This window comes from Pleurodeles waltl, chromosome 1_1, assembly GCF_031143425.1.
Source record: "Pleurodeles waltl isolate 20211129_DDA chromosome 1_1, aPleWal1.hap1.20221129, whole genome shotgun sequence".
Lineage (NCBI taxonomy): Eukaryota > Metazoa > Chordata > Amphibia > Caudata > Salamandridae > Pleurodeles > Pleurodeles waltl.
This window is the reverse complement of record NC_090436.1, coordinates 906122228-906147046: the sequence shown is the minus strand read 5'-3', so window position 1 is coordinate 906147046 and position 24819 is coordinate 906122228. Positions and strand designations below refer to the sequence as shown.

Genomic DNA, 24819 nt, shown 5'->3' with positions numbered 1-24819 from the left:
CACTCCTAACGTAACAGTAATTTGTACACCATGAGGTTAAGTTGTACAATTAAAATAATTCGTTTGGGAGAAAGGACACAATTCCATATTAGCTATGAACATGGCAAAATATTTTAAGGGAATGTCAATATATTAACGATAAAACACCAACTTAGAATTCGTACTTAAGATGGCAATGGTCCATTTTCAATTGTGGTTTCAAATGCGTTATAAAACATTAGCTATCAGAGCATAGAATTTATCATGGCAATACAAACTATCCTGTCCATTACTGATCAGCCCACCCCACAGCAGAGTTTAGCTTTTTGCTTCCTCATGCCCCACCCCTTCCATGTATAACACTATCAATCTACTGAGTAATCCTAAAATGTGGTTAAACTTACTCCAAACAAGCACTGACAAATGCAATATATTTCTCTTTGTTATAGTGTTACTTAAGTGTGTGCTATGCCTTTGTATGGATCAGGTCATACAGTGAGCACAGGAAGCTGATGCATGTTAGTGTTGTGGTTGCAGATGGTGTTTTGTTTTTGTAGGTGTAACACTGAAGTTGTGATTTTGAAGTGAAGGTGCCAGAAGGAGATACAGGAGAAAGTATGGACAACAGAACAGCAAGTGCCGGCAACAGCTCGATGCCCCCCCTTCACTCTAGTGCAACATAAGATGATGCACACTGAATTCGAGAATAGCAACTGCACTTCCCCGGTCTTTGGCAGCAACCAGAGATAATACAGCTTATGACATGCACTCACTCCATGTATACACCCATACTAGCAGTCTGGCCTGGATGGCTCCAAACCTACTTTAAACCCAAGAACACAAAAACTAAAACCTAAACCTATAAACTAAAAACTACAACGAAAGAGGAATGCTCACAATTGCAAAATACGCCCTTTGTCCTTAAAAGCCATTATCAGTGATTTGGTCAAACCCTGAATTTTATAGAGCAGCAGTTTCTTAACCTGCGGTCCAAGGACTCCTGGGAACCCACCAAGCCGAATCAGGGGGCCCCAGACTGCTAAGAAAAATTAAATAATAACAAATGAATATAGTGTATACAAAGAAGCAACATTTGAAACTGGAGGCTAAGAATTAAGTGGGTATGGTATTCTTAGACTGCTTCAGGGGAGCAGTGCAAGAGCATCAAACAGAGTATAGTATGGCTGTTCAGTAGACTCAACTGACTTTAGAAAAACTCCAACCTACCCTTTAAAATTTAAACTTTTATATTTTTAGATTTGTTTGAATTAAATAAAATATCTCATTTGTGCATTTGTTTGATGATTGCTTGTTTCTGTATTTGTGTGTATTGGTTTGCTGTTCAAATGATCATATTTGCTTAGGCTAATAATGACTCAGTGAGGGCCTCTGGATTCTAATAATGACTCAGTGGGGGGGCACAGATTCCAGTAATGATAGAGGGGTCCAGAGAAGTTAAAGGTTAAGAATCACTGTTACAGGATTGAGAAATACATCTATCAAAAAAAAAAAAAAAAAAAAACACTTATGAAATGCTGTAAAATTGGATCGAATTTAGAGAATGGCATGTTTTACCTGTGCTGTGCAGATGTTGCTTGTAGCTTTGTCTCGCCTAATGTGCTGTTCTCTGGTTTGCAAGGCAAGACGATACACCTCTTTCCCTGTGGCATCTCTAGGACACGAAGGAGCAAAACATTTAATGTTGATAAATTGAGCAAAGTAATAATACCATGCAGTAATGTTATAGATTAACTATTACCCAGCTCAATAAAAGAAGGATCTGTCAACCAGCACTATAAATAAGTACTCTGCTAATAATAAATTTATAGGATACTAGGTTTGCGTTACTTAAGTTTCTATAGCATTCACGTTTTAAGTAGTTGTCAATGTAACAATTTGGATTCTATGCTTGTTCTTGCTGAGCCTTCATCAGGAGAAGGAGCATAATGTCACACTATAAGATTTACTCTAATGCCTGGCTAAATGACTGTCTATGGATAAGTAAATAGGAATGATAGAGTGGGTGATACATGGGTGAAGAAAGACGGAGGCAGTCAGCTGGGGGTAGTGCACAACTGTGTTCAAGAAAATTACACATTTCCCGAGACAAATTACTGTTATAGTTTAATCTGGCTCACTGTGGTAGGAGGGTCCTTGCACGGCTACGCCATGAAATAGTAAGGCCTCAGTTGGACTGTGAATTGCCACGTACTTCATGTTTACTACAGTGTATGTAAAGTGAGTTAATGAGGTCTCAATGCCATACTGTTTAAGATGATATCACCAGCTTGTAATTTCATTTGCAATATAAAGTTTACAAAGTATTTTATTGAATACTGGGGTATCAACAAAGAAATGGCATAAGGGATTCAGATACGAAATACTGAGGTCAGTCATGGATAATGTCCATCGAGGGGGATCCCCCGAAAAATAAACTTACTGAACTCTATTCCCTGTGAGTGCACCTAGGTGAACCATCTACGTCTTGTGCGTTTCCCTCAATTAAAAGCAATGCCACCTTAAGGTATTACTATGATCTAGAACTCAGTGTACCACACAGTATTCTACCTAGCAATTATCTTCAAATTAACACACATGCAATTGTTAGAATTTAGGTTGCCAGGTATATAACACTCATCGAGCATAAAGACTGACAATTTTAACAGTGAAAGTACAAGCTCATACCACACTTCTTCCTCTTTGGATCTTGGATTTACCAAGGAAGATCTCACAGAATTAGAAAAACCATGTACTTTTAGATTACCTCCCTACAAAGATCGGTTTGCAGCTTATACTGCTGTGAATTCACATACCGTACAGGCCCCCACAATAGTGATGAACTCCGATATTATACATTGTAATTTGGGGATGGAGCTTTGGTTTCAAACAACTTGTACTACCTCTCATGAAACCCACAATGCACCAGGACACAGACTCCACCTCAGATTGTCTTTTCCCCCGCAAGTAAGTGTTAGTGTGGAGATGTCAAGCAGCAGGTTTTCTCTGAAACTGAATATATATTAGACTGGTACCAGGCACACTTACATCTGGGAATATGTGAAATGTGCATGTGAATCTACTGCACTAAAAAGCTGCAAAGCAATTGCTTCATATGAATAACATTTTCAGTTTACAGCACGTGCTGCTGTTTCGGTATATGTTATGCATAGACCTGAAAGCAGCAGCCATTCCCCTAAAGTGATAGGTTGCAAACAAATGCAGGACATTTCTGGAATAACGTCCATAAAACAATCTTTCAGACCTGTGCATCTTGTTGGGCTTGAGAGTCCATACAGTAATGTTCATCAAATGTATGTATGTATGACCAAGCAGCATATTTATCAGTATCTAGCTACAAGCATATTCAGTAGAGGAATCACTAACTCCTTTCCTTGGAGAGGAGTGTGTTCTTGTTAGAGAAATTAATGGAAGCTTTGCTTTTGTATAACATATTTGAATAGATCTTACAATCCACCAGGCAAGACATGATTTTGAGAATGGTTTTCTAAAATGTGGTTGAGCAAATGCCTTTGTACATTTTATTTGATACATAACTCTTAACACCGCTTTCTGCAAGAGACTGGGGTGCATGAAGAAAGAAGGTAACTTAAAGTACTGATTAATATGCCACTACCTTCAGAAAGAAATGAGGGGACATTCACAACACTATAGTCTTTATGTACTTGTACAAAAGGCTCCTCAAATAAAATGGTGTACAGCTCATTGATTAGGTGAGGATGTGATGAACACCGAGAGCACCACTTTCCATAAAATGAACTGCAGAGTGCAAAATTTTTTTTTTTTCGAATTAAGGCCCAAGAAGTTTATTAAGGTCAATGTTTAGATCCCTTTGAAATGATTGGTAGTAAATTAGGGGATATTGCCAGTTTTAAACCTCCTATAAACGTTTTTGCCACTAAAATTAAAAACGGGTGAAGTTTGTTTTGTAAACATGCAGCTGTAGCTGCTAGATGTACACATTAACGCATGGGCAAGGCCAGCATTTTTTAAATGTATTAAGTAACAAAGAATTATTTGTACATTGACATTTAAGGGTGTTTTGGATGGTAATAGACAAAACATTTTCATTTATCCGTAAAAGACATCTCAGTGGTTTATTTGTTTTACTTCTTTTAGTATTTCCATACATTACACGCAGAAAGTTATAGGTACCCGAATTCTAAGGTCTCAGGTGCCAAATCGCAAAATTCAAATCCCTGGAATTGGGACAGCTGATTTGTAGCATTTTTATTTTAAAAAAAAATCTTCTGTCATTTGGGAGAATAAACAGACCGGGTGGTGGGTGTGAGGGGTGAAGAGAAACTGGGACATGAAGTTGGGATAGGGAGAGACGAAGCGGGAATGGGTGGGTGTGAGGATGAGAAGAAACACTGACAGGAGGGCAGGTGGTCATGGAGAAGAAACAAGAATGGGAGGGGGTAGAGAATAAACCGGATGGGGCCGGTGGGAGAAGAAACTTGACAGGGGCCATTACTGCCATTGCAGCCTGAGCGAAATAACAAACATGTTATTTCACAGCCATTTTCACTGCACTTAAGTAACTTATAAGTCATCTATATGTCTAACCTTCACTTCCTGAAGGTTAGGTGCAAAGTTACTAAGTGTGAGGGCTCCCCGGCACTAGCAAAGGTGCCCCCACATAGTTCAGGGCCATTTCCCCGGACTTTGTGAGTGCAGGGGACACCATTACACATGTGAACTACATATAGGTCAATACCTATATGTAGCTTCACAATGGTAACTCCGAATCTGGCCATGTAACATGTCTAAGATCATGGAATTTTCCCCCCATTCCAAATCTCGTATTGGGGAGCGAATTCCATGCATCCTGGGGGCTCCACTATGGACCCCCAGTACTGCCAAACCAGCTCTCTGGGGTTTTCTCTGCAGCTACAGCTGCTGCCACCCCACAGACAGGGTTCTGCCCTCCTGGGGTCTGGACAGCCCAGTCCCAGGAAGGCAGAACAAAGAATTTCCTCTGAGAGAGGGTGTCACACCATCTCCCTTTGGAAATAGGTGTTAAAGGCTGGGGAGGGGTAGCCTCTGGAAATGCTTTGAAGGGCACAGATGGTGCCCTCCCTGCATAAGCCCATCTACACCAGTTTAGGGAACCTCCACTCCCTGCTCTGGTATGAAACTGGACAAAGGAAAGGGGAGTGACCACTCCCCTGTCCATCACCACCCCAGGGGTGGTGCCCAGAGCTCCTCCAGTGTGTCTCAGACCTCTGCCATCTTGTTTCCAGAGGTGTGGAGGCACTCTGGAGGCCTCTGAGTGGCCTGTGCCAGCAGGTGACGTCAGAGACCCCTCCTGATAGGTGCATACCTGACTAGGTGGCCAATCCTCCTCCGAGGGCTATTTAGGGTCTCTCCAGTGGGCTTTTCCTCCGATTAGGACTTGCAAGAATTCATCAGGGTTCCTCTGCACTTCCCTCTTCGACTTCTGCCAAGGATTGACCGCTGACTGCTCCAGGACGCCTGCAAAACTGCAACAAAGTAGCCAGAAGACTACCAGCGACATTGTAGCGCCTAATCCTGCCGGCTTTGACTGTTTCCTGGTGGTGCATGCTCTGGGGGCTGCCTGCATTCATCCTGCACTGGAAGCCACAAAGAAATCTCCTGTGGGTCAACGGAATCATCCCCATGCTTCAGCAGGCACCAAACGTCAGTTTCACCGGTACTCTGGGTCCCCTCTCCTCCGGACGAGCGTGGCCCCTGGAACACAGGTGGTGGACCCAATTGACCCAGACTGTCCAGTGGTCCAACTGTCCAAATGTGGAGGAGATAAGTCATTGCCTCCCCTCCCCAGACAGTAATCCTGTGCATTGCGTGTTCTGCAGCTACAAGGGCTTCTGTGCACATTTCCAAGTGATCCTGCATGCAGAGCCGAGCCTAGGTCCCCAGCACTCCGTCCTGCGATGCTCAGCTCCCTGAGTTTATCTCTGGTGTCGTGGGACCCATCTTTGCAGTGTTGAGACGACTGCTGTTTTCATACTTCTTGAACCCGTGTTCAAGGACTTCTACGGGTGCTTCCTTCCTGTGCGTGGGCTCTCTACGTTGCTGAGGGCCCCCTTTGTGTCCTCTCCCAAGTGGCGACATCCTGGTCCTTCCTGGGCCAGGGCAGCACCCTTTTTCTCCAACAGCAACTCTTGCAGCTAGCAAGGCTTGCTTGCAATATTTTGCCAAGGAAACAACTCTGCATCCTCCAGCACGCTGTGGGACATCTTCTGCACAAAGAACTTCCTACCTCCTACCGTTGTTGCTAATCTTGCAGCTTCTTCCAACCGGAGGCAGGCTTTTTGCACCTTCATCCAGGGTTTAGTGGGCTCCTGCCCCCCTTGGACACTTTAGAGACTCTTTGACTTGGTCCCCTTCTTTTGCAGGTCTTCAGGTCCAGGAATCCGTCTTCAGTGCTTTACAGACTGGTTGCAAAATCCTTTATCACGACTTTAGTGTGTTACTGGGGAAACAGTAGTATTTTACTCCTACTTTCCAGGGTCTTGGGGTGGGGTATTCTTTACACCCTTAGTGTTTTCTTACATTCCCAGCGACCCTCTACACACTACACTAGCCTAGGGGTCCATTCATGGTTCACATTCCACTCTTAGTATATGGTTTGTGTTGCCCCGAGGCCTATTGCATCCTATTGTGTTTTACAGTGTTTGCACTACTTTCTGACTGTTTTACTTACCTGATTTGGTTAGTTGTGTATTTTGTGTACATTACTTACCTCCTACAGGAGAACATCCCCTGAGATATTTTTGGCACATTGTCACTAAAATAAAGTACCTTTATTTTTGGTAACTGAGTATTGTCTTTCTTATGATATAGTACCTATATGATATAAGTGGCATTGCATTAGCTTTGCATGTCTTAGAGGTAGCTATAGCAGAGCAGCCAAGGCTGAACTATCAGCCTAAGCTGCTAGAACACTACTACACTCTACTAATAAGGGATAACTGGAGATGGCATTCAAGTGCAATCCTCATCTTACAACCCACAAATTGTATACAACTCAACCAGCAAACTGCTTTCAATATGCAGGTAAGCTAAGAAAGGCTGCCCTATGGTTCGCCTTTGCATTATATAACTATGTACTTCCATATATAACAGTTATGGCCCACAATAATACTAAAACCATAATACACAACAGCCAGCAATAAATTGTAACTTATACCTCTTAAATTCACATAAGACATCTGCTATGAGCGTCATCCATCACCAGCAGTGTACAGCCGAAAACCAAATGTCACCAAATGAACAGGCATGGAATAACTGAAGAGATCTTGCACACACTGCTGGACAATTCGGAGGACTTTAATATAGTCCACCACTGCAGGTCCCAAATATCTATACATGCTGACCACTTCTTCACATCTCACAAAGACACTCCAATATGGGATGATGATAAAAATGCCCATCCCAAGAGATCTCTCCACTTCTCTCTCTCCTTCCAACTATGCCAGCTCAGGCCACAACTATACACAAAATCTCAGATTGGACAACCCAGTGCAATAATCAGCTAAGCAGACTATATAATGAAATACCATAAAGGGATCCAGAGACCTGTTCAAAGTTACCAGCATACTGAAAATCATAAAACTGTGCATAGGTCTCTGATATTTCATCATCCAAGACACTGCTTTGTTCTGCATCCAAAAACTAATAACTACACCTTGGTGGTCATCATGCATCCCTATAGGATCAAAACAAAGACAATGTCCTTCCAACCCACACCCTGTATGGTGTCACATTGCTGCAGCCACCTAGTGTGGTGACAAATAATTCTTAGCAAAAATGTTTTCTACAGTGACAGTTAACTGAAGTCCTCAGAGGTTATATGGAATCAAATGGGGCATTGGCGCATACAACAAAAGGATGAGCTGAAAGACTGCAAGAAGGTGGGCACTGGATTATCTATTTTTCCATTGAGTAAAATCTTTCTCTATGCCCTTCAAGTGACGGAAACAGTGTTCTCACATGTCACCAAATGTATTTCCTCTGCTCACCACAATCACCTAGTCTCTATTGTCATTCTCCTTCACCTGTCTGTAGCTTTGGACACTGCAGGACACCCCTCGATACTCTTTGTATGACCCACGACAATCAACAGCACTTAAATGTTATGAGTCATCAATTCTACAATTTTTCCTCAGTGGAGTCAGACTTGTAGATAGCTCTACTGACAGTGCTTTCCATTGACTTCCCTTAAGGATGAGTTCAGGGTCCTCTATTTACCATCTTACATGTTGACATCTCCACATGAATTACCACCCCTTCTCTGTGCCTGCTCTATGATCTTCTCAGTCTCCATCTCCTCTCCCTAATTTCAGCCCTGCATCTCTGATTGTCAATGTAGCTGGATACTGTACAGCCCTCTGGCCCATCATGGCAAATTATTGTAAAGGAGGTCTACTACTTTCCCTCCTCCTCTGCTCTCATCACCTCAGCTATTTACTTCCATTGAGACAGCCTGACCTCATCGACTCAACCCTTCAATGTGCATGGAAGCGTTCACTAACCACCACTTCAGCAAGATACCAGGTAATGCATATACGAAAAGTTCAACACCAGCTTGAAGAGCCATCTTATGAAAACAGAGGGAAAGAATACCCAACAATGGCAATTGTTTCTGATAGAACTATTATGCAAATAAACCACATAACCTGTATATAGGTTGCATTTGTTAGCTGATCTCTTATCACAAATCTGCAATCACTGTCTCCAATTATTGAATTTGGTTAGTGATAACCACCCTTTGTTTCATGGTATGTACTGACTTCCTTTTTCTAAACAATGCGGTTTGTGTGAAAAAAAAAAAAAAATATATATATATATATTATTATATATTATTATTATATACTAAATTCAGATGCAAGCCTGAGCCACTGCTTTTAACAACAGCATCCTGGCACAGACGTAGTGATGGCCGACTGTAGGTCCATTGCCAGGAAAAGAGATCAGAAAGTGCTATTGTGTGTTTTCTGAAATAGTGGGGTCATTTATGAAATTACCAATTGTCTCATCAATGACACTTGTGATGTCATGTATGACGTTTCAGGCACTTCTTTGATGAGTGAGGGCATCACGGTTGCTATAGCTAATGTTACCTGGAAAAAAATCATTTTCTTAGGATTTCGGATTGTAATTCTAACTCCTATTTAAATTGTTATTTGCAGAGTACTTAAAGTTTTTTTTTTTTATATCACTTGTTAGTAATCTATTTTAGTAGACAACTAACATCTTTTTATGTTCTACTTTAACACTGACGGCAATTTGCCTTTACCACTTGTCCCAGTTGCTGTTGAGTACAGTCAATAGTTATGCCCACTATGTGCTTGGCAGTAAAGATAGCCATAGGCCACACACTGTGCCTAGTATCATTGCTAACAGTGCCCCTCAGCTTGGTCTCTGACTTGGCACTGGGTGTCAGATTTATCCTTGGTCTGTGCTCAGTATCCCTACTGCCACAAGTGCCACTGGGCAGTCTGTTCCTATACATATCAGACAGCACACCACCTTCAGCCATACCCTGTTACTAGTCCACTTGCGGGCAGTGCACACTGATAAGGTATACCTTTCTTGGTAATTTTGGTGAACAATAATAAACAAGTCAAGGTTACTGGCCATTCAACAAACGTCTTTTCTACAGACTAACCATCTCAATCTCGGTCTCTGACAACAATATCAAAGTTACACATTACTACCTCGAATTAGAGGTTTTTAGATATGCTGGCTGTAAGCAAGCCTTCAGGAACTGCCTCGGTACTGACAAAGAATACATCATTTAGTCATGCGCAAAAACAAGAGCATATGGGAACCACATCCTAGGAATAACCTGGCAAGTAAATCAATGTAGTTTAACTGCTATAACAGACAGCAACCTCCCCATTAAGTCTGCTGCTTACCGAGTTACTCCCACCATTCTTCCAGGCATCATTCTCACCAGACTTTCTTTGACAGCAAAGAAGGCAGCATGAGGTCCTCCATATCCCAGGGGTACGCCAAATCTCTGGGAATTACCCAAGGCAACATCCACACCAAACTCACCAGGAGGCCTCAGAAGACATAGGGCCAAAAGGTCAGTGGCACAACAGGTCAAAGTCTGAGGAAATGGAGGGATGGAAATAGTTGTCAAGTTAAGAGAAAACAAAAAAACATACATCAACAATTTACATCGTAAACCACTCCTACCCCATTCTGGTGTGCTCGATCAACCAGTTCAGTGAAGTCTTCCACCTTCCCTTCAGTATCTGGATACTGAAACAACACTCCGCTGACATCTTTACCACTAAAATCCATCTCATGCGGTAGTTTCAGTTCAACAGAAACACCAATGTAACTGAAAGGCAAATAAAGGAGGTTAAAGAAGAACTATTTTCTATTCGCTTGGATAGGCTTGTAGAGCATTGCCCTGATGCATAGACTTCAATATGACTATAATGTGTCTACAGTGCTACTGGACCACCAGTTGAATGAATAGAAGAAAAGCAACCTGGAGTATCTAGACATACCACTTCTACCACCTAGGGTGGCAAATGTCTGAGGGTATGGTCAGCCAGGTGCAAGAATTGGCAGGAGGAAACTGGACCCAGAAAATGAACTAAACTGAGTTGCAAAGCAAAGATGGGATACAGTGCATTAGTCTCTGTGCAGCCACAAAATCAAAGGCAGATGAATGAAAAGGGAAGCAAGATAGGATTGAGGGAAGCCATAATTTATCCCTTTGCTGTGGTGAAAGTGCAGTGACGAACTACACACTGCACCACTGGGTTCAAGCTAGCCTGGCTGATGAAGGGTGATACCCTGAAACCAGTCCCAGGATGCTTGTTTCCTGTCCAGAGAGGACCTGGTCTGGCTGTTCGGGCTAGATTGTTCCCATGCGGAACAGGGTCAAGACTGATTTGCATATGGCTGGGTCCAAACTGGGGTGACGTGGCGAGATAAAAGAACGATGGATTAAACCCAGAACTGTGACTGGAGGTGAGTGTTTGAAATGTTTCAACACTCTGTGCATCATTTTATGTTGTTTTGTGATGTTGCCCAGTGACGAACTACAACAGTGGGCTGGAGAGCACCACAATGCAGACCTGACTGTGACTTCTCTCAGAGCCAATCACTGGAATGCACTCTCCCAATAACACTTTGCCCCTCCCCAACCCATCCGCCTCACCTTTAACCAGATCTTCTAACTATCTGGACTCACAAAAATGTAGTTCATGCAATAAAAGCCATTGCTGAAGCGGACTTCAGATAAAATAAGATCACTGCAATTGCAACTCTACCAGTCTTGTCTTGTGTCATTCCCACATCCTTGTTTGTCATCAAATATGACAAAATATCTTATGTACAACTTTTTGTAACCTCTGGGCAACAATGCTCTGTAGTAGTTCTATTAAATCAATAAATGATTAACTTACCATAAATGCAGAATTACAGTAAAGAGTAACGGAAACTATAAGATTGTTCTGGCTCTTCAAGAATGGTCTCTCTTGAGTCTCTAGGTAATATAGATCTACTGGACGTTGCATTAGACAAAAATGACTTTGGCCATCACAGTTCTTTAGTTGGACAGTATAACGAGAGGGAGAATTTAAAATAATGCTTTATGTGGATGACCTCATGGTGATACTGTGGCCCAATAACTGATTCCAGCAATGATTTGGTTGATCTCAATCTTCTCAGAGTTTGAGGTATGAGATAAAATGGGAGGTGTGATCCCTTGCCCATAACAAAATCTCCCTCTAGACGTCTGTGGGAAATGTACCCTTGAAATGGAAAGGCTCCAGTTTAAAATACCTGGTTATATTGGTTGACAGAGGCTCGGAGAATATGAGGGACGATCTAGGTCAGCTGTTAAATATGCTATCTACACAAATTTTCATGTGAATTAAGTTACAATTCTTACTGTGGGGGAGGGTGCTGATAGTCTAAACGAATGCAGCACCTGAATTTAATTATGTTTTAGTAATACCTTTGAAAGTACCAAAGGATTTGCTGCAGTAATTGACAGGGAAGCTAAAGACCTTTATTTGGTGTCCAACGAATCTCGTGGTCTCAGACAGGCCCACATGGAAGTCTTATTGGATATCTCATCCACTGTCCCAGATGAAATATATGCTTCTCTGATGTGGGGGATGTCCCAGCCTAGGTGCACAGACAGACCCCTGTTCGGTGGGGTGCTAAATCAGCTGTAAATGAGAGGACCTAAAGTGGAGGAATGACTAAATCGCATAACTCTCTAAAGTATGTATGGCAAAAGGTTCACATTATGCTGTGGGTTCATAGCAGACTTCACGCACAAGCAGACGCATAGCAGACTGGAGCTATTCTGATGGAAAGACAATAGAATGGAAGATATGAAAAGAGAAAAGTGTCTACATTGAACGATCTTACTATACAACAGTCTCTTTAAATTATTTGCAGACTAACAAGAATTTGGTCTGCAACACTCCCAGATTTGGAGATACACACAATTAATCCATTGCTTGCAACCTTGTCTGGACTCCAGCAATTAACCCACTCTTCAGTCTATAAATATGCACACACTGGGGTGTTTAAGGGTATGGTAATAGGTCTTCAGGGGATACTTGTTGATCACAACTTTTAATGTTACATATTGCGTGGCCTTAGGGACGGGTAAGAGGACAGACTGGCTCAAATATTAGGAGGAGAATTGGGATGAATTGTGTTCGCATTATGATAAGGGAAAGGTAGTCAAAGCAGCCAGACTGAAATTAAGTTATTTCAAAATACTGCATCAGTGGCATTGTTCACCGCTCAGCCTACAAAAAAAAGTTTCTATCCCATTTCTACACAGGGGAGGCACGCACAATCTCACTGCAACATTATCCACGTATTTTGGGAGTAAGGCAAACCTGACAGATACCTGTCTAGGTTTAAGGAATATACAAGGAGGGGGGGGAATAAAAAAAACACTGTCTGCCTTAATAGTGTTGCTCCCTGACAACACTACTATCCCTGAAGTTAACCATTTCCGAAGCCTGTGGGTATCTACGTCGATTGCAGTGGCGAGAAATGCCATTTTAATGTTGTAGATTACATCTGGGGTAACAACGTATCACTTGTGATTGAAAGGCATGTATGACTTGGCTACTTATGAGAAATTGGTATACAGCTTATGTGACCAGATGCCTACATGTGAAGAAACACGTGGTACATTCCTCAGATCGTAAAAGGGCTCTGGATGGATAGCAGCAGCAGGGGGTACATTCAGAGCTTTTGGAGTGGAATGGGATGGAGGGATGGATGGACATGGGTTATGGCTAGTCTGTCGAGAGGGCAGTTTTGGTTCTACCTCACTCTGAATATTTTTGATTTATTATCTTTTCCTTCTTGAAACATGGACAACGACCATGTTTGTACACTGTTGCTATTTTTATGATCAATAGTGATTAGATTTAAATAAATCCTCCTCACTAGCTTCTCTAGAGTAGATGGATCAGCTTCCTAAGACCTGTACTAGAGGAAGCTCTCTGGAGAGTATTTTACTTCTCCCTCAGCTGACACTAGTTGACAACTATTCTGGCAGAAAAACAAGAAACTGGGCAAAGGGGCAAGCAGTATGCCCCCAGCCCCGGGCCATCTCACTGATTTTCACAAGACTAGCAGTGGGTAAACAAAGGTATGCTACCAGCTTTAACTTGGTATAGCAGAGTGCCCATGAATTCGTGGGCTATTTTGTGTCCTTCTTGAGGGTCTGGCAAGTGTCAAAAAATCTTGATGTGGATGCCCTTTTTTTATGTTACACCTATCTTGATACCCCTCTCCCAGGGACATAATTCATGAAAATGTAATTGAAAGCCAAACACTGTTTAGTACATGTGAATTAGGCACGTAGCTCTTCAAAGTTTTACATGTACAAGAAACCTGCATGAAGAATGCATACAACTATTCAATTTTAGTGCTGTAATGGAAGAGTATTTGTGAAAAGAAAAAGTGGTTTATTCGCCTGTTCACATGTTTGCTTCTTTTAAATATCTCTATACTGACCCTAAGAGAACACTCTCAAAACTGCCAATGGGAGTTTCCACTGCAGGACACAACTTCCTAGATATGGAGAAGTCATTGCCAGTCTAATACGATAGTACTCAAATTTGAGCCCTTCAGGGAAAAGCAGAGCTCTGAACAGGTTGGTTCACAGATAAAGCACAGATCCCAACAGATAGAGGGATCTCGAAACAAAAGGGTATCCCTTATTCCCATATCTGTATCTCTCCCTTCTTTGCTTTCTACATAGGCAGTAGAGAAACGGGCCGTTTTCTGCCTTGCTTAAGATGTTAAACTATTGGACTGTTTGACAGTGCTTAATTTGTAAATAAAAACGTGCCGGTGCCCAAAGTCCTCCTCTTAAACACGCGCGGCTGCGGCAATTAAATGTGGGAACACGGAATACTTGGGCAGCGTAATCCTGAAGCCATCTAGGGGCTCTTCAATCCATATAAAGCCACTCCCTGCCCCTTTAGCTCACTCTAGCAGCTTCCTTCTTTCTCCCATTGCGACGCTTTTTCATTTTTCCCTTCTTCCGTCTTCCATCTTTTCCATATGTGTCTTTTGCTCGCAGAAAATGCTTGAGGCAGAAGAATAAGCCCCGGCCCGCAAAAATAAGAGCCGGTGCTCGGCACCGGAAACAACAAGCACAAATTAAGCACTGCTGTTGCATCGTGGGATGAACTATTAGCTACAGATTGAGAGGCTCCCTGATGAAGAAAGATTCCCATGCCAGGGTAGGTAGAAGGCTGTGAGGTAAGAGCTGCTAAGTCTACCCAAAGCCTGGAGATAATGCAACAGTGCCTAGAAGGAGCAGTTATAGGTAAAAAATATCACAATAGGGTATCTTCAGGCTTTGAGATTCAGTATGAGGGCTAGAGTGACAGCCAATGGAGAATTCTCTCAGTGCAGCAGAGTCACTTGCAAAATCTATCTCCAAATTGGCAAGTACAACATATTTTTCAAATCAGTGAAATTTATGGGGAAGGCAAGGACGATTTTAAAAAATCTAGAACTAACTAGGACAGAGGAGGAGCGTTCTTCACAGGCGTTTCCCACCTAGAAACAAGCATGTTCAGATGTACGTCACAGATGCTGACAAATATAGACATAGGGGGAGGTGGGGCTAAGCATCTATTTGACAATTGGTCGAGGATTGGTTGGATTTTTTGTTTTCCTCAGATGAAGGCTTCTTGAACATAAAACAGAGGAAATGCTTGTCTGCTAGTTAAATCTAGAGAAGGTTTCTTGATGGTTATCCATACCACTGAGCCCAGTGGGTGGGCAGCTTCAACACAGATCAATGTAACATTTTAGTGTGAGAAGAACAGATTAGAACAGAGTAAGAGAAAAGAAAACGGGGAATGGTTACTTCTTCCTCAGCAGAAGGGGGCTCAGGGCAAAGTTTAAGCAGGAGTTTGCTAACGATTATTTCTACAATAGTCTAGTTGGGATGTACGACTTCGCCCCCGTCCCTCATCCGCCCCCCATAAATCCAAGGCTTCAGTGGTCAGGCTGTGCACACCACTACCATTTCACACACCTATTTGTTGGTTTTTCTGGACGTAGTGGTTGGGTGGGGGCGCGATTCCCGAATCTCCTAGTTATTCACAGGATTTAGGCTGCCTTCTGGGGGCAAGAGACACTGCACGGCAAGGTCAGGGGGGCAGAGTTTCGCCACGTTCTGCAACATTAACACTCGAGTTTATTTAGTCTAGCGTGACTTAAACGAATGCCAGTTTAACCCTCCTACTCATATTGTGTGAGCATGAATTGCTGAAAAATGTCAATACCAAATGACTTACTTTGCTCTAGTCAAGACCACAGCTATAGTTTGGGGGTGGCACCGGGGATCCACAAAGAACTTTCTTCTTTTATTGTGCCTGAAAAGAAAAAACAAGTTTAATATTTCCTGTGCAATATTAAATAGCTGTCTTGGGTCAATAAGTTCTACAGCCCTTTGGCTGGGTCTTGAGAACCTGATTTGTAAGCAACTATCCTTGAGGTGCTTCAAATAACAAAAACTGCCTACACTATATGCGGGTAAGGCCTTTCCTGTACTTACATCCAGCTACAGGACTATGGAAAACAAAGACTAAAAGGGAGAAGGAATTACAAGCTTTTCATTTTAAACTACTGCAAAACTAACTCTACGGCCAGTGAACAAACTGTACTTATGTGTGCTGACTGCAAGAGAGACCAAGTGAGTGAAAACGAATTAAAAAACCAGGAGAGACAGCAAGCTCCAGATACAGAAGAGAAAAAAAAGGGAAGGGAATGGTACACAGCTAGAGAAATGAGCATACTGCGGCCAAACTTCTTATAAGGAAGCAGAGTTCTGAGCTTACATTAGGTGGTATAAAAGCAGGGTATTTAAGTGTGACTGTACCCGAGTAATCGGCCGCAACGTCATCACTCCTGCCACCCTGCAGCCACCGACGCCACTGGTGGTGGAATCACGTGGGCCAGATTACAATAATATTCAACACACAAAAAGAACACATGAAACTCGCCCATAGAATGGCTAATGTCTAGTGCTGTTGCAGGCCATACTTCGTGATGAAGTCTCTAGGAGGAGAACGAATTCATCAACAGTGCCCTAGGACAAACTGTTAATTAACGCACCCTAAGTTTTTGCCTTTTATTTAACACCATAGCAACACAAAGCATGGCTTTAATTTAATGACAGTTCATATGACAGAGTACAAGCCTAGTTACAAAGTAAAGCTTAAAGGGAAGATGGTTATGATAAGAAATCATTTATTTCGACTACCTGTGACTTAGCTGCATCGCCTCTGCTGCTGCCGTGCCCTCGTCCAGCAAAGATGCATTGGCGACATCCATTGCAGTGAGGTCGCACACCATAGTTTGGTAGTTGAGCAAACTCTCAAGTCTTCCCTGGGACACTTCCGGCTGGTAAGGAGTATACTGCGTAACCCTTTAAAAATAAACAAAAAATTCCTAAAGTGCCCCGCAATCAATTGAAAATCTTCACCAACCATCATTCAGTACGTTTTTTCGAGCTTGGTATATAGTATGCCGTTTACAGACTAAATGGCAGGGGTGTGTTTAGGGACATAGAACGCTTGTAGGGAAGGCATTTTATAAAGTTTACGAATTAATGCCATATTTAGACAAAGTAACAATATTGACCATAATCCTGTATGGCTTTTGAAAAGAAAAAAAAAAAAAAAAAAAAAAAAAAAGATAACTACAAATAAAGTATATTAAAAAAAAATTGATATGTAACCAATTGGACTCGTAACCACTTTTTAAATTTTTTTTTTAAAACATTTTAATCCCTGCAGTCCTTAAAAAAGTAAAGAACACCGGAATTTGTTAAAAAAAACACCAGAATTTATTAAACGACACGGAAACCTCAGGTGCAACACCAAGGACCTGAGGGTAAAAGCGAATGAGGGCAGATAGAGCAGCAATGACAATACTTTACATAAGCCTCAGAAGAAACCAAACACTGAGAACTAATTTCAACATTTGTATATGTTGCTTTCTGTAACAGTGACGCAGGGGTAGCTCTATAAAAGAGGATTTCGGTGAACAATGGTGTTTCGTCACTGTCTCCAACCCCCCTCTAGTATAATATCTTAATACATTCTATTCTCTCATTAAGACCGCATGCTGCAGGTAGTACCACTGTAAAACGCATGTGCGCTGCTTGCACTTTATGTTCTCTGATTGGCAGTAAATAGAGGGTGGTATGGAATGTTGGAAGTATTTTTGCCTGTAGAAGCTGAATGCAGGAAGTGGCAGCTGGAGGGATAGAGAGGAGCTGTGAGAAACAGAATAGCTAAGAGGGGGTCTAGTCATGTAAAAGGCAGAGATACCCCAGGGCTTTTACCGATTCTCTAGGACCTTCTCCTTGAGGAGACACAAAAGGTAGACCCTAGAAGGCTATTGTTTCTGTTAACTCCAAGATGTACTTGTGCATCAGAAGACATGGACCAGCATCAAGGTGGTGATCGTTTTAACACACAAGAGTTTTCGGTAGAGATGTAGTGGCTCAGAAGCATAGATAGTCCTTCCATTAATTGAATAAATAGGGACTGCAGAATATAGTTGGTGTTATGTGAGGTGAAGCCAGTTGGGCATTAATAAATCTCAAAGTCATTATGATTTAAGTGTTAAGCTTCTGACAGGATTAAATTCAATAAAGGATGCAAGGTGCTTATTTAAAAAAGTTCTCATGTGATGTAGGTTTAGGGTGTACGTAGCTCAGCAACGATATACTTGGGGATGTTGTCTTGGACCTCAAAATACTAAAGTGGTATAGAAGGCGGCAACATTACAAAACGTCTAATTCCAGTTGAATCCTTTGGAGTTGCACAGCTGTCCCATCCACATCATCCCATGACATGGGAAATTAATGAGATGGGATGTCACAAAAGGTTCTCCAGATCTAAAGCAGTAACCCAGGCAACATATCCAGAAGGTAGGTAAATTGTAAAAAGGCCAATAAAAGGAGCATAAGGGCCCCGGCTAACTAACAAAACCCTTGACAGTTATGGGACTTCAATGTAAAGTGTGAATTTTAGAATAAAAAATATACAATTAACAGAGAACACCTAATGAGTCAGGACTAAAACCTATTTCCTTTGCAACATCTAATCCTACTGGTCCCTTGGCTTCGAAGAATATAAGAAAGTTATACAAAACTAGGCTGCTCCCAGACCTGGACATTTTATAAGCCTAAACAGCAGCAGTGAAGGCACAATCATTAAAATTGGTAAGTTACCTTTCCGCACCCTTTACGCATAGTACTCAAGTAAAAATTACTTGGGCCAACAAGCATGTGATATTGTCAGGTGGTAGTTACAGTATAAGCAGAGAAATGGTCATGCCCCAGTTAGTGGGAGCAAGAAAGTGTGGGTGTACCTAGTAACTATTAGAATATTTCAGGGTCGTAATGCATGCAAATCTACACTCAAATGGAGTGGTTTCTCTACATTATAAATCTATCCCTTAACTTAGGTATGTTTTAAAAGAATTTCGCCACTGTTGGAAGAGACCTCAAAGACCTACTCAAGAGTAGGTAACAGTAAAGGACATATTGAAAGATTTCTACTAGTTATAGGAGTAATAAGATGTATGTAACTGAATAGCTGATTACATCATTACCAATGCCCGCTTTCAATATATGCTGGGCCTACTTTAATAATTGTTTTAGTGCTCTTGTGGTCCTATCGATGGTTTTTACACTATTGGTAGGTCAGTAAGTTACATTCCTTGTTCCAGATTATGTACTTTTCAAATGTCTTAGGAAATCCGTGCACAAGCTTTTAACATATTATTTGAAAGTAGTTGATTCATCTTCTACTGTAAGCAAACCTTCCAAGTTACCATTTCAGGTGCGTCTCTCAATGTTGTCAATGTTTATGAGGATAAGCTACAGCTAAAAATCAGAACAAAGTGTTAGCGTGTACTCCCCACCAATGCAAACAGGCATCCGATGCAGAAAGCACACTGCCCCATACATAAGGCCTTAAACAATTCCTCAAATACTTTTGGAAATCTACGTGAAGATCTTTCAAAGTCCATGTGATGTCAAGGATGAAGAACATTAGAGCGAAACGAGTGCCGGAATACTGTAGGTCAGTCGTGCAGTGACTGATTGAACAGCTAAGAACGGACAGAATGTAAATAGTTAACTAAAATGAAATTCAGGCGATGAATAAAGCAAACCTATTTTAACTCGCGATTTATCAATTACTTCTTTTGAAAGGAGGTGAGAGGACTTTTCAGAAGGACTTCAGGATCAACATAGCCAAATGTTGCAGTTCAATCACTAAGTGGCAGCCATGACTACTAACAGATGACTGGCATGGCTTCTCCAGCCTGCTGAAAAGCAACATTTATAGGTTATTGTGAGCACCAACAGACTCCAGCAACTGGTTGGTATCAGAACACTTAGTTCCATCCTAAAATAAAATGCTGGACCACTCTTTCCACAAGCCTTACTATCTTGCTTTGATTCTGCGATTTCAGGCAATGCTCCACCAAACTGAACTCTAAAAACAGCGACCGCACAACTCAGTTTTCTGAGGAAAAAAACCTCCACGTATCTTCCAATTATTCAGCATATAGTGTCTTTGTGTAGCAATTTTGCACCTTTTGCAAAATAGGTTAAGTATAGCCAGTGGCGTAGCATGGGTGTCAGACGCCCCCATTTTCCTTGACTGCATTAGGGCCTATCACTCGGTTCAGTGGTAAAAGGCAGTATTGACTTGGGAGCAGCGTCACATACACCCCCATGAGCCCCGTTGCCAATAGTACGTGCTGCATCAATGACAGCTAGGCCCTCGGGACAGCTACTGTTGTAGTCACATTCAGAGAAGTGCAAGAATAGATTGCCTCAAACCACTACCTAACATTTGTGCAATAAAAGGCATTAATGAATCTTTAACAGGCTGCTTAAGAACATCCAGTGCTGCTATGGTTGATGAACCTGGACTGCTTGTGTAGCACAGGAAAGGACACCATGACTCACAATAGTGTTTCATTATTCAGAACCACAGCTCAGATGGCCTAATACGAAACCCATAAGCCTGAGTCACAAGTAACCTGCGAAGGAAGAACAGAACAACAGAGAAGGAATATGTGACAATTCACAGTTCCCAAAAGATAACCTCAAGCATGGTGGGTTACAACAACTGACGCATACCCTGCATTTCCTCAGATAGCAAAATGCCAATTCCAAAGAAAATAACTATTTATTTTAGCCCGAATACAAGAAGTCTGATGGGTAATGTTTTTCAAAAGAGGGCTGAGAACTGACAGGGACAGAAGTATTGACTGACCAACCAAAATCCCAGTCTCCTCTCCTCATTGGTTGAGGCCAACAGGCTGAGTCTCAGCCACTGAGAAATGGCAGACAAGTACACTGATATGGCTTCCCCTTTGTCAAAGGTGGTTTCACTCATCCCACTTTCCTAATGCACATCCACTCTCTTGCCTTTCCCCAGCACTTGCGTGCACACACTGCATGAAGGGCGCGTAGCTGCAGGATTCCTTCACATGCACACATGTACAGAGTTTTAATTTAAAAGGCAGGAACAAACACCCACACATCCACGATTCGCTCCTCCCTCTGGGCAAACAGACTCCCGCCCCCTGTATTGCCATGGACGAATTTCACCTCTCAATATGATAGAGCAACGGGAAAGGCTGATGTGCAGCTGTATTTGAGCCACCTATGTCCTGGTTCTCAACAACTGGTTGTGTGGAGGCTGGAATGACCCAGCAGACGGAGCAGGGCTCTGTGCTGGTTATAAAAAAAAAGCAGTGGCACTGCTCTATGGTGACCATATCCCTCGAGACCCATAGATAGTCACCACAATGTTTTTTTTTTTTTTTTTTTTTTTTTTTTAACTGGCGAGCAGCCCTGCACTCCATCTGGTGGTATAGTAGACTGACCCAGCAGGCTCTACTCTGGTGAGGCCAGCATTTTCACCATAGAGCATAGCTGGACAGCTTTTCAACGTTGGAAGGGATTGGGATCACAAACTGGGGGAGGGGGGGTGTGGATGAGGGTGTAAGGGGGGGGGGAGAATGTCTAGGCGGGAAACTACTTAGGCACCTTCCAAGATCTGCAATCACACTTCCAGCTTTCCCAGATCCAATTCCACAAATACCTGCAGCTCCGACACACCCTCTGCAAGTACAAGGCCTCACTCAGACTTTCCTGAATTCAACCTCGTTAAAGTTAAGCTCCCAATGGGGGGCCTTTGAAAAGGGGGTATATCCCAAATATCTTGCACACTTGTGCTTAACGCCTCTAACCATTTCACACCCCTCAGCCAAAAATGGGAGAGCTGGGTGGGCCCCCTCAGGTACACTGGCTGGCGAGACACCCGAGAGCTAGCCATATCCTCCAGCGTCTGGCAAATCCATCCGAACTACCTACACACAATGTACCTCACTCCCCATCGTTTATGGCGCACAGGCCAAGTCTCAAGCCCCACATGTGTCCGCTGTGATTGCCCAGACACAGATTTATCACATGGTCTGGCAATGCAGGTGATAGAGGGATACGGACAAAGGATTAGTCACACCCTGCCTGGGTTTTGGAAAACAGATTATTTTAACACCTAAGATCACTTTGCTGGTAATCCTGGAGGGACTTGGGGGTACCCATGCAAAAGAACTATGATAGGTCTGGCAACCCTGGTGGTGAAGAGAGACTGCACGTGTTTGGAAAAACCCAAATCCACCACCACCACCCATTATGTCAGCGTGGCATGAGTAACCGGACTGGTGCACTCAACAAGAGGTGCCCATCTACACAGCCAGGAGCTGCCCCAAAGCAAGCCAGGATGTGGGGCAAATGGTGGGATTACCAAGGGTTTGGTTTAACTACTATAACTAATTGACAGCTTGGTGTGGAAATGTACCAAGGTTATGTATGGATTACTTTGACTGACGCTATTGGAACAAACGTTTTGTTCTTCTCAACATAATTCAATAAAATTGGTAGTAATTTTAAAAAATAAAAAAATAAGAAAGAAAGAAATAAAGGATGGCCATGAGCTTTGTTACAGACTGTGGCTTCTGTCAAAAGTGGTGGAGTTAAGGCCACCAACCCCTCCTACTGAGCCAGCCGCCACGGAATAGAATAATCACCGAGTAACTCTTTATTGCCTCATTCTAATCTTCCCAATCTTCTACTTGACTCACAAAATGTATAATCGAGGTTGAGGCGGCAGTGATCAAGGCAGCAGCGACTGGTAGTTAAAATGGTTTTGCAGCATGGCTTGTTTAAACTGGTTCTAATCTAATCTAAAGAAGACTTCTATAAATTGAGGACAGAAAAGCGAGGAGACTTATGGCTTTACAGACTTCATCCCACAAAACGAGGCCAGAAAGCGCGGACAGTGTCCTTTTGGTATACATGATTGCTTTTATGTGGAAGGAGAAGGCTCTTATTACCAATGTAGAGTACAAAGACAACCCAGCAGGAAATACATGTAGTAGATGTCAGCTTGCCTGAGAAAAGGCCAGAACAGGTGGCAAAACCCCGATTATCCAAGTACTTTAACTCTACAGCCCCAATTAGCACAGCTGTTAGGTGGCCGCGTGAATTCTCCAATTCCTGGAATCCAAAGCCTCGATGGGCCAGCACTAGGGCTGACTCCATGCAGCTACAGACATTTTTATCAGGGCCTTTGTAATCCTGGACCATATGGGCTTCTTTTGACCTAGATAGGGAGGTGCCAGTCGGAGGCCACATTACCCAGTCTCCTGCAAGTAGGTGATGCATGTTGGATTACACCTGTAAAATCACCAACCTAGATGGGTGGGATCGAGCACAAGTGGACCCTGATACGAAGTCCCCGGGGTGGAGCTCTGTCCCCAACCTCACAGCCATGTGTAGAGCCAGACTTTTACCCACTATAGTCTTAAGCATGCCCAACAGATTTGATGGGCCCAATAGGGACACAAGAGGCCTAGTCCCTTACACCAGCACAGACGACTCAGTCCTTGCACCACAGCTTGACAGATCATCCACTGAATACAACTAGTGAGCCCCCTAGGATCTTTATAGATGAAATTTGTCAAAGTTCTGTGTGAGGTGATGATATAGAAGTTCACTGCTCAGAGACCGAGGGTGACTAGGGCCAGAAAGGAGTGTGGAGATGAATAGCCAATTTCATTTGACAATGCTTAATGGTGATCGTCTCTTGCCAGAGCTGGAGCCCACAAAGTCAGAGTCCTTTGTTATACTAAATATCAAAGGAAGTGCAGAGTCAATCTATACTAAGGTATAGAGGGATCCTGGACTCGAAGAGTCAGGTGGAGGTACTGTTATGCTAAATGTATTCTAATGTATCAAATTACTGCTAATTAAGGAAGCAAGGAAAGAGGAGTGCCAGGTGGCAGCCTGGTGCCTGATGCTACCAACTCAAAAGGAGGCAGTCAGGCAGCCAGAATCTCTGATGGCATGGGTAGTTTGGAGTTTCCAGAGCAGTCAGAGAAAAGGTTCTCCACCCTCATGGGGTTTTAAGTAAATAACTGCCCTAGTGTTATTAGGGTGCACCACAGAAAGACACGAAAGGTAAAAGGCACACAGTAACTAGTGAAGCACTGAACAACATGGTAGGTGGCTGTTCCACATCAAATCATACAAAAATTGTTTAAAAGAGAACATTATTCTTTGCAACCGAGGGTGAAAAACCTTGCTTACTACAAACTAGGCACTACCCAACAGCATAACTATATGCTGTTTATTACCCAGCATCACCCCAGTTCTGGCCTCCTCCCCCTGAGTGGACTCCCTTCCGAACTTTCCTAAAATGCGTAAGAAGCAGGATTTCGGATATAGCCCCCACAGAGTTCGATCTCCCTCACAGAGTGTTTGACTATGTACAAACAAGAGCTCTAATAGCTCCTCGATCCTCCCCAAAATCTCCTAATTTCCGAGACTGCCTGTAAGGACCATTCCTGTTTAGAATGAGCCAAGACAGACCCAGAGTAACCTGGTCCTTTTAATGATGCTCGCCCTTCACACAAACACAAAAAGGCATTCGCCCAATCCTGTCCAGGACGCAGGGCAGAGACCAAGACTAAACAAGTATTGGCAAAGCCAAAAGGTCTTGCCTTTGTCTTTTTCTTCTATGTAACGGGCTTACAAATATTAGAGAAATGTTACAATAATGTTTGTTTTATTACAGAAAAAAACATTATCATTTTTTCCCTACTATTTGTAAACCAGTTACATAGAAAAAAAAGAAAGGCGAAACATTGGCATGCATGCTAGAAGACAGAAGACTGGGGAATACAGCGGAAGGCGGCAAAAGA

General features: G+C 42.6%; 1 protein-coding gene across 1 annotated transcript in view; it reads right to left on the bottom strand.

The window, feature by feature from the left end:
* GLDC (glycine decarboxylase) overlaps positions 1-24819 on the bottom strand; it is a 183823-nt gene that overhangs the window by 74992 nt on the left and 84012 nt on the right. The window contains exons 4-8 of the mRNA XM_069230125.1: positions 16781-16945; positions 15813-15890; positions 10192-10339; positions 9906-10102; positions 1555-1651 (exon numbers count right to left, since the gene is read on the bottom strand). Of these exons, the coding sequence (XP_069086226.1) occupies positions 1555-1651; positions 9906-10102; positions 10192-10339; positions 15813-15890; positions 16781-16945 (685 nt within the window). The remainder of the gene's footprint in view (positions 1-1554; positions 1652-9905; positions 10103-10191; positions 10340-15812; positions 15891-16780; positions 16946-24819) is intronic.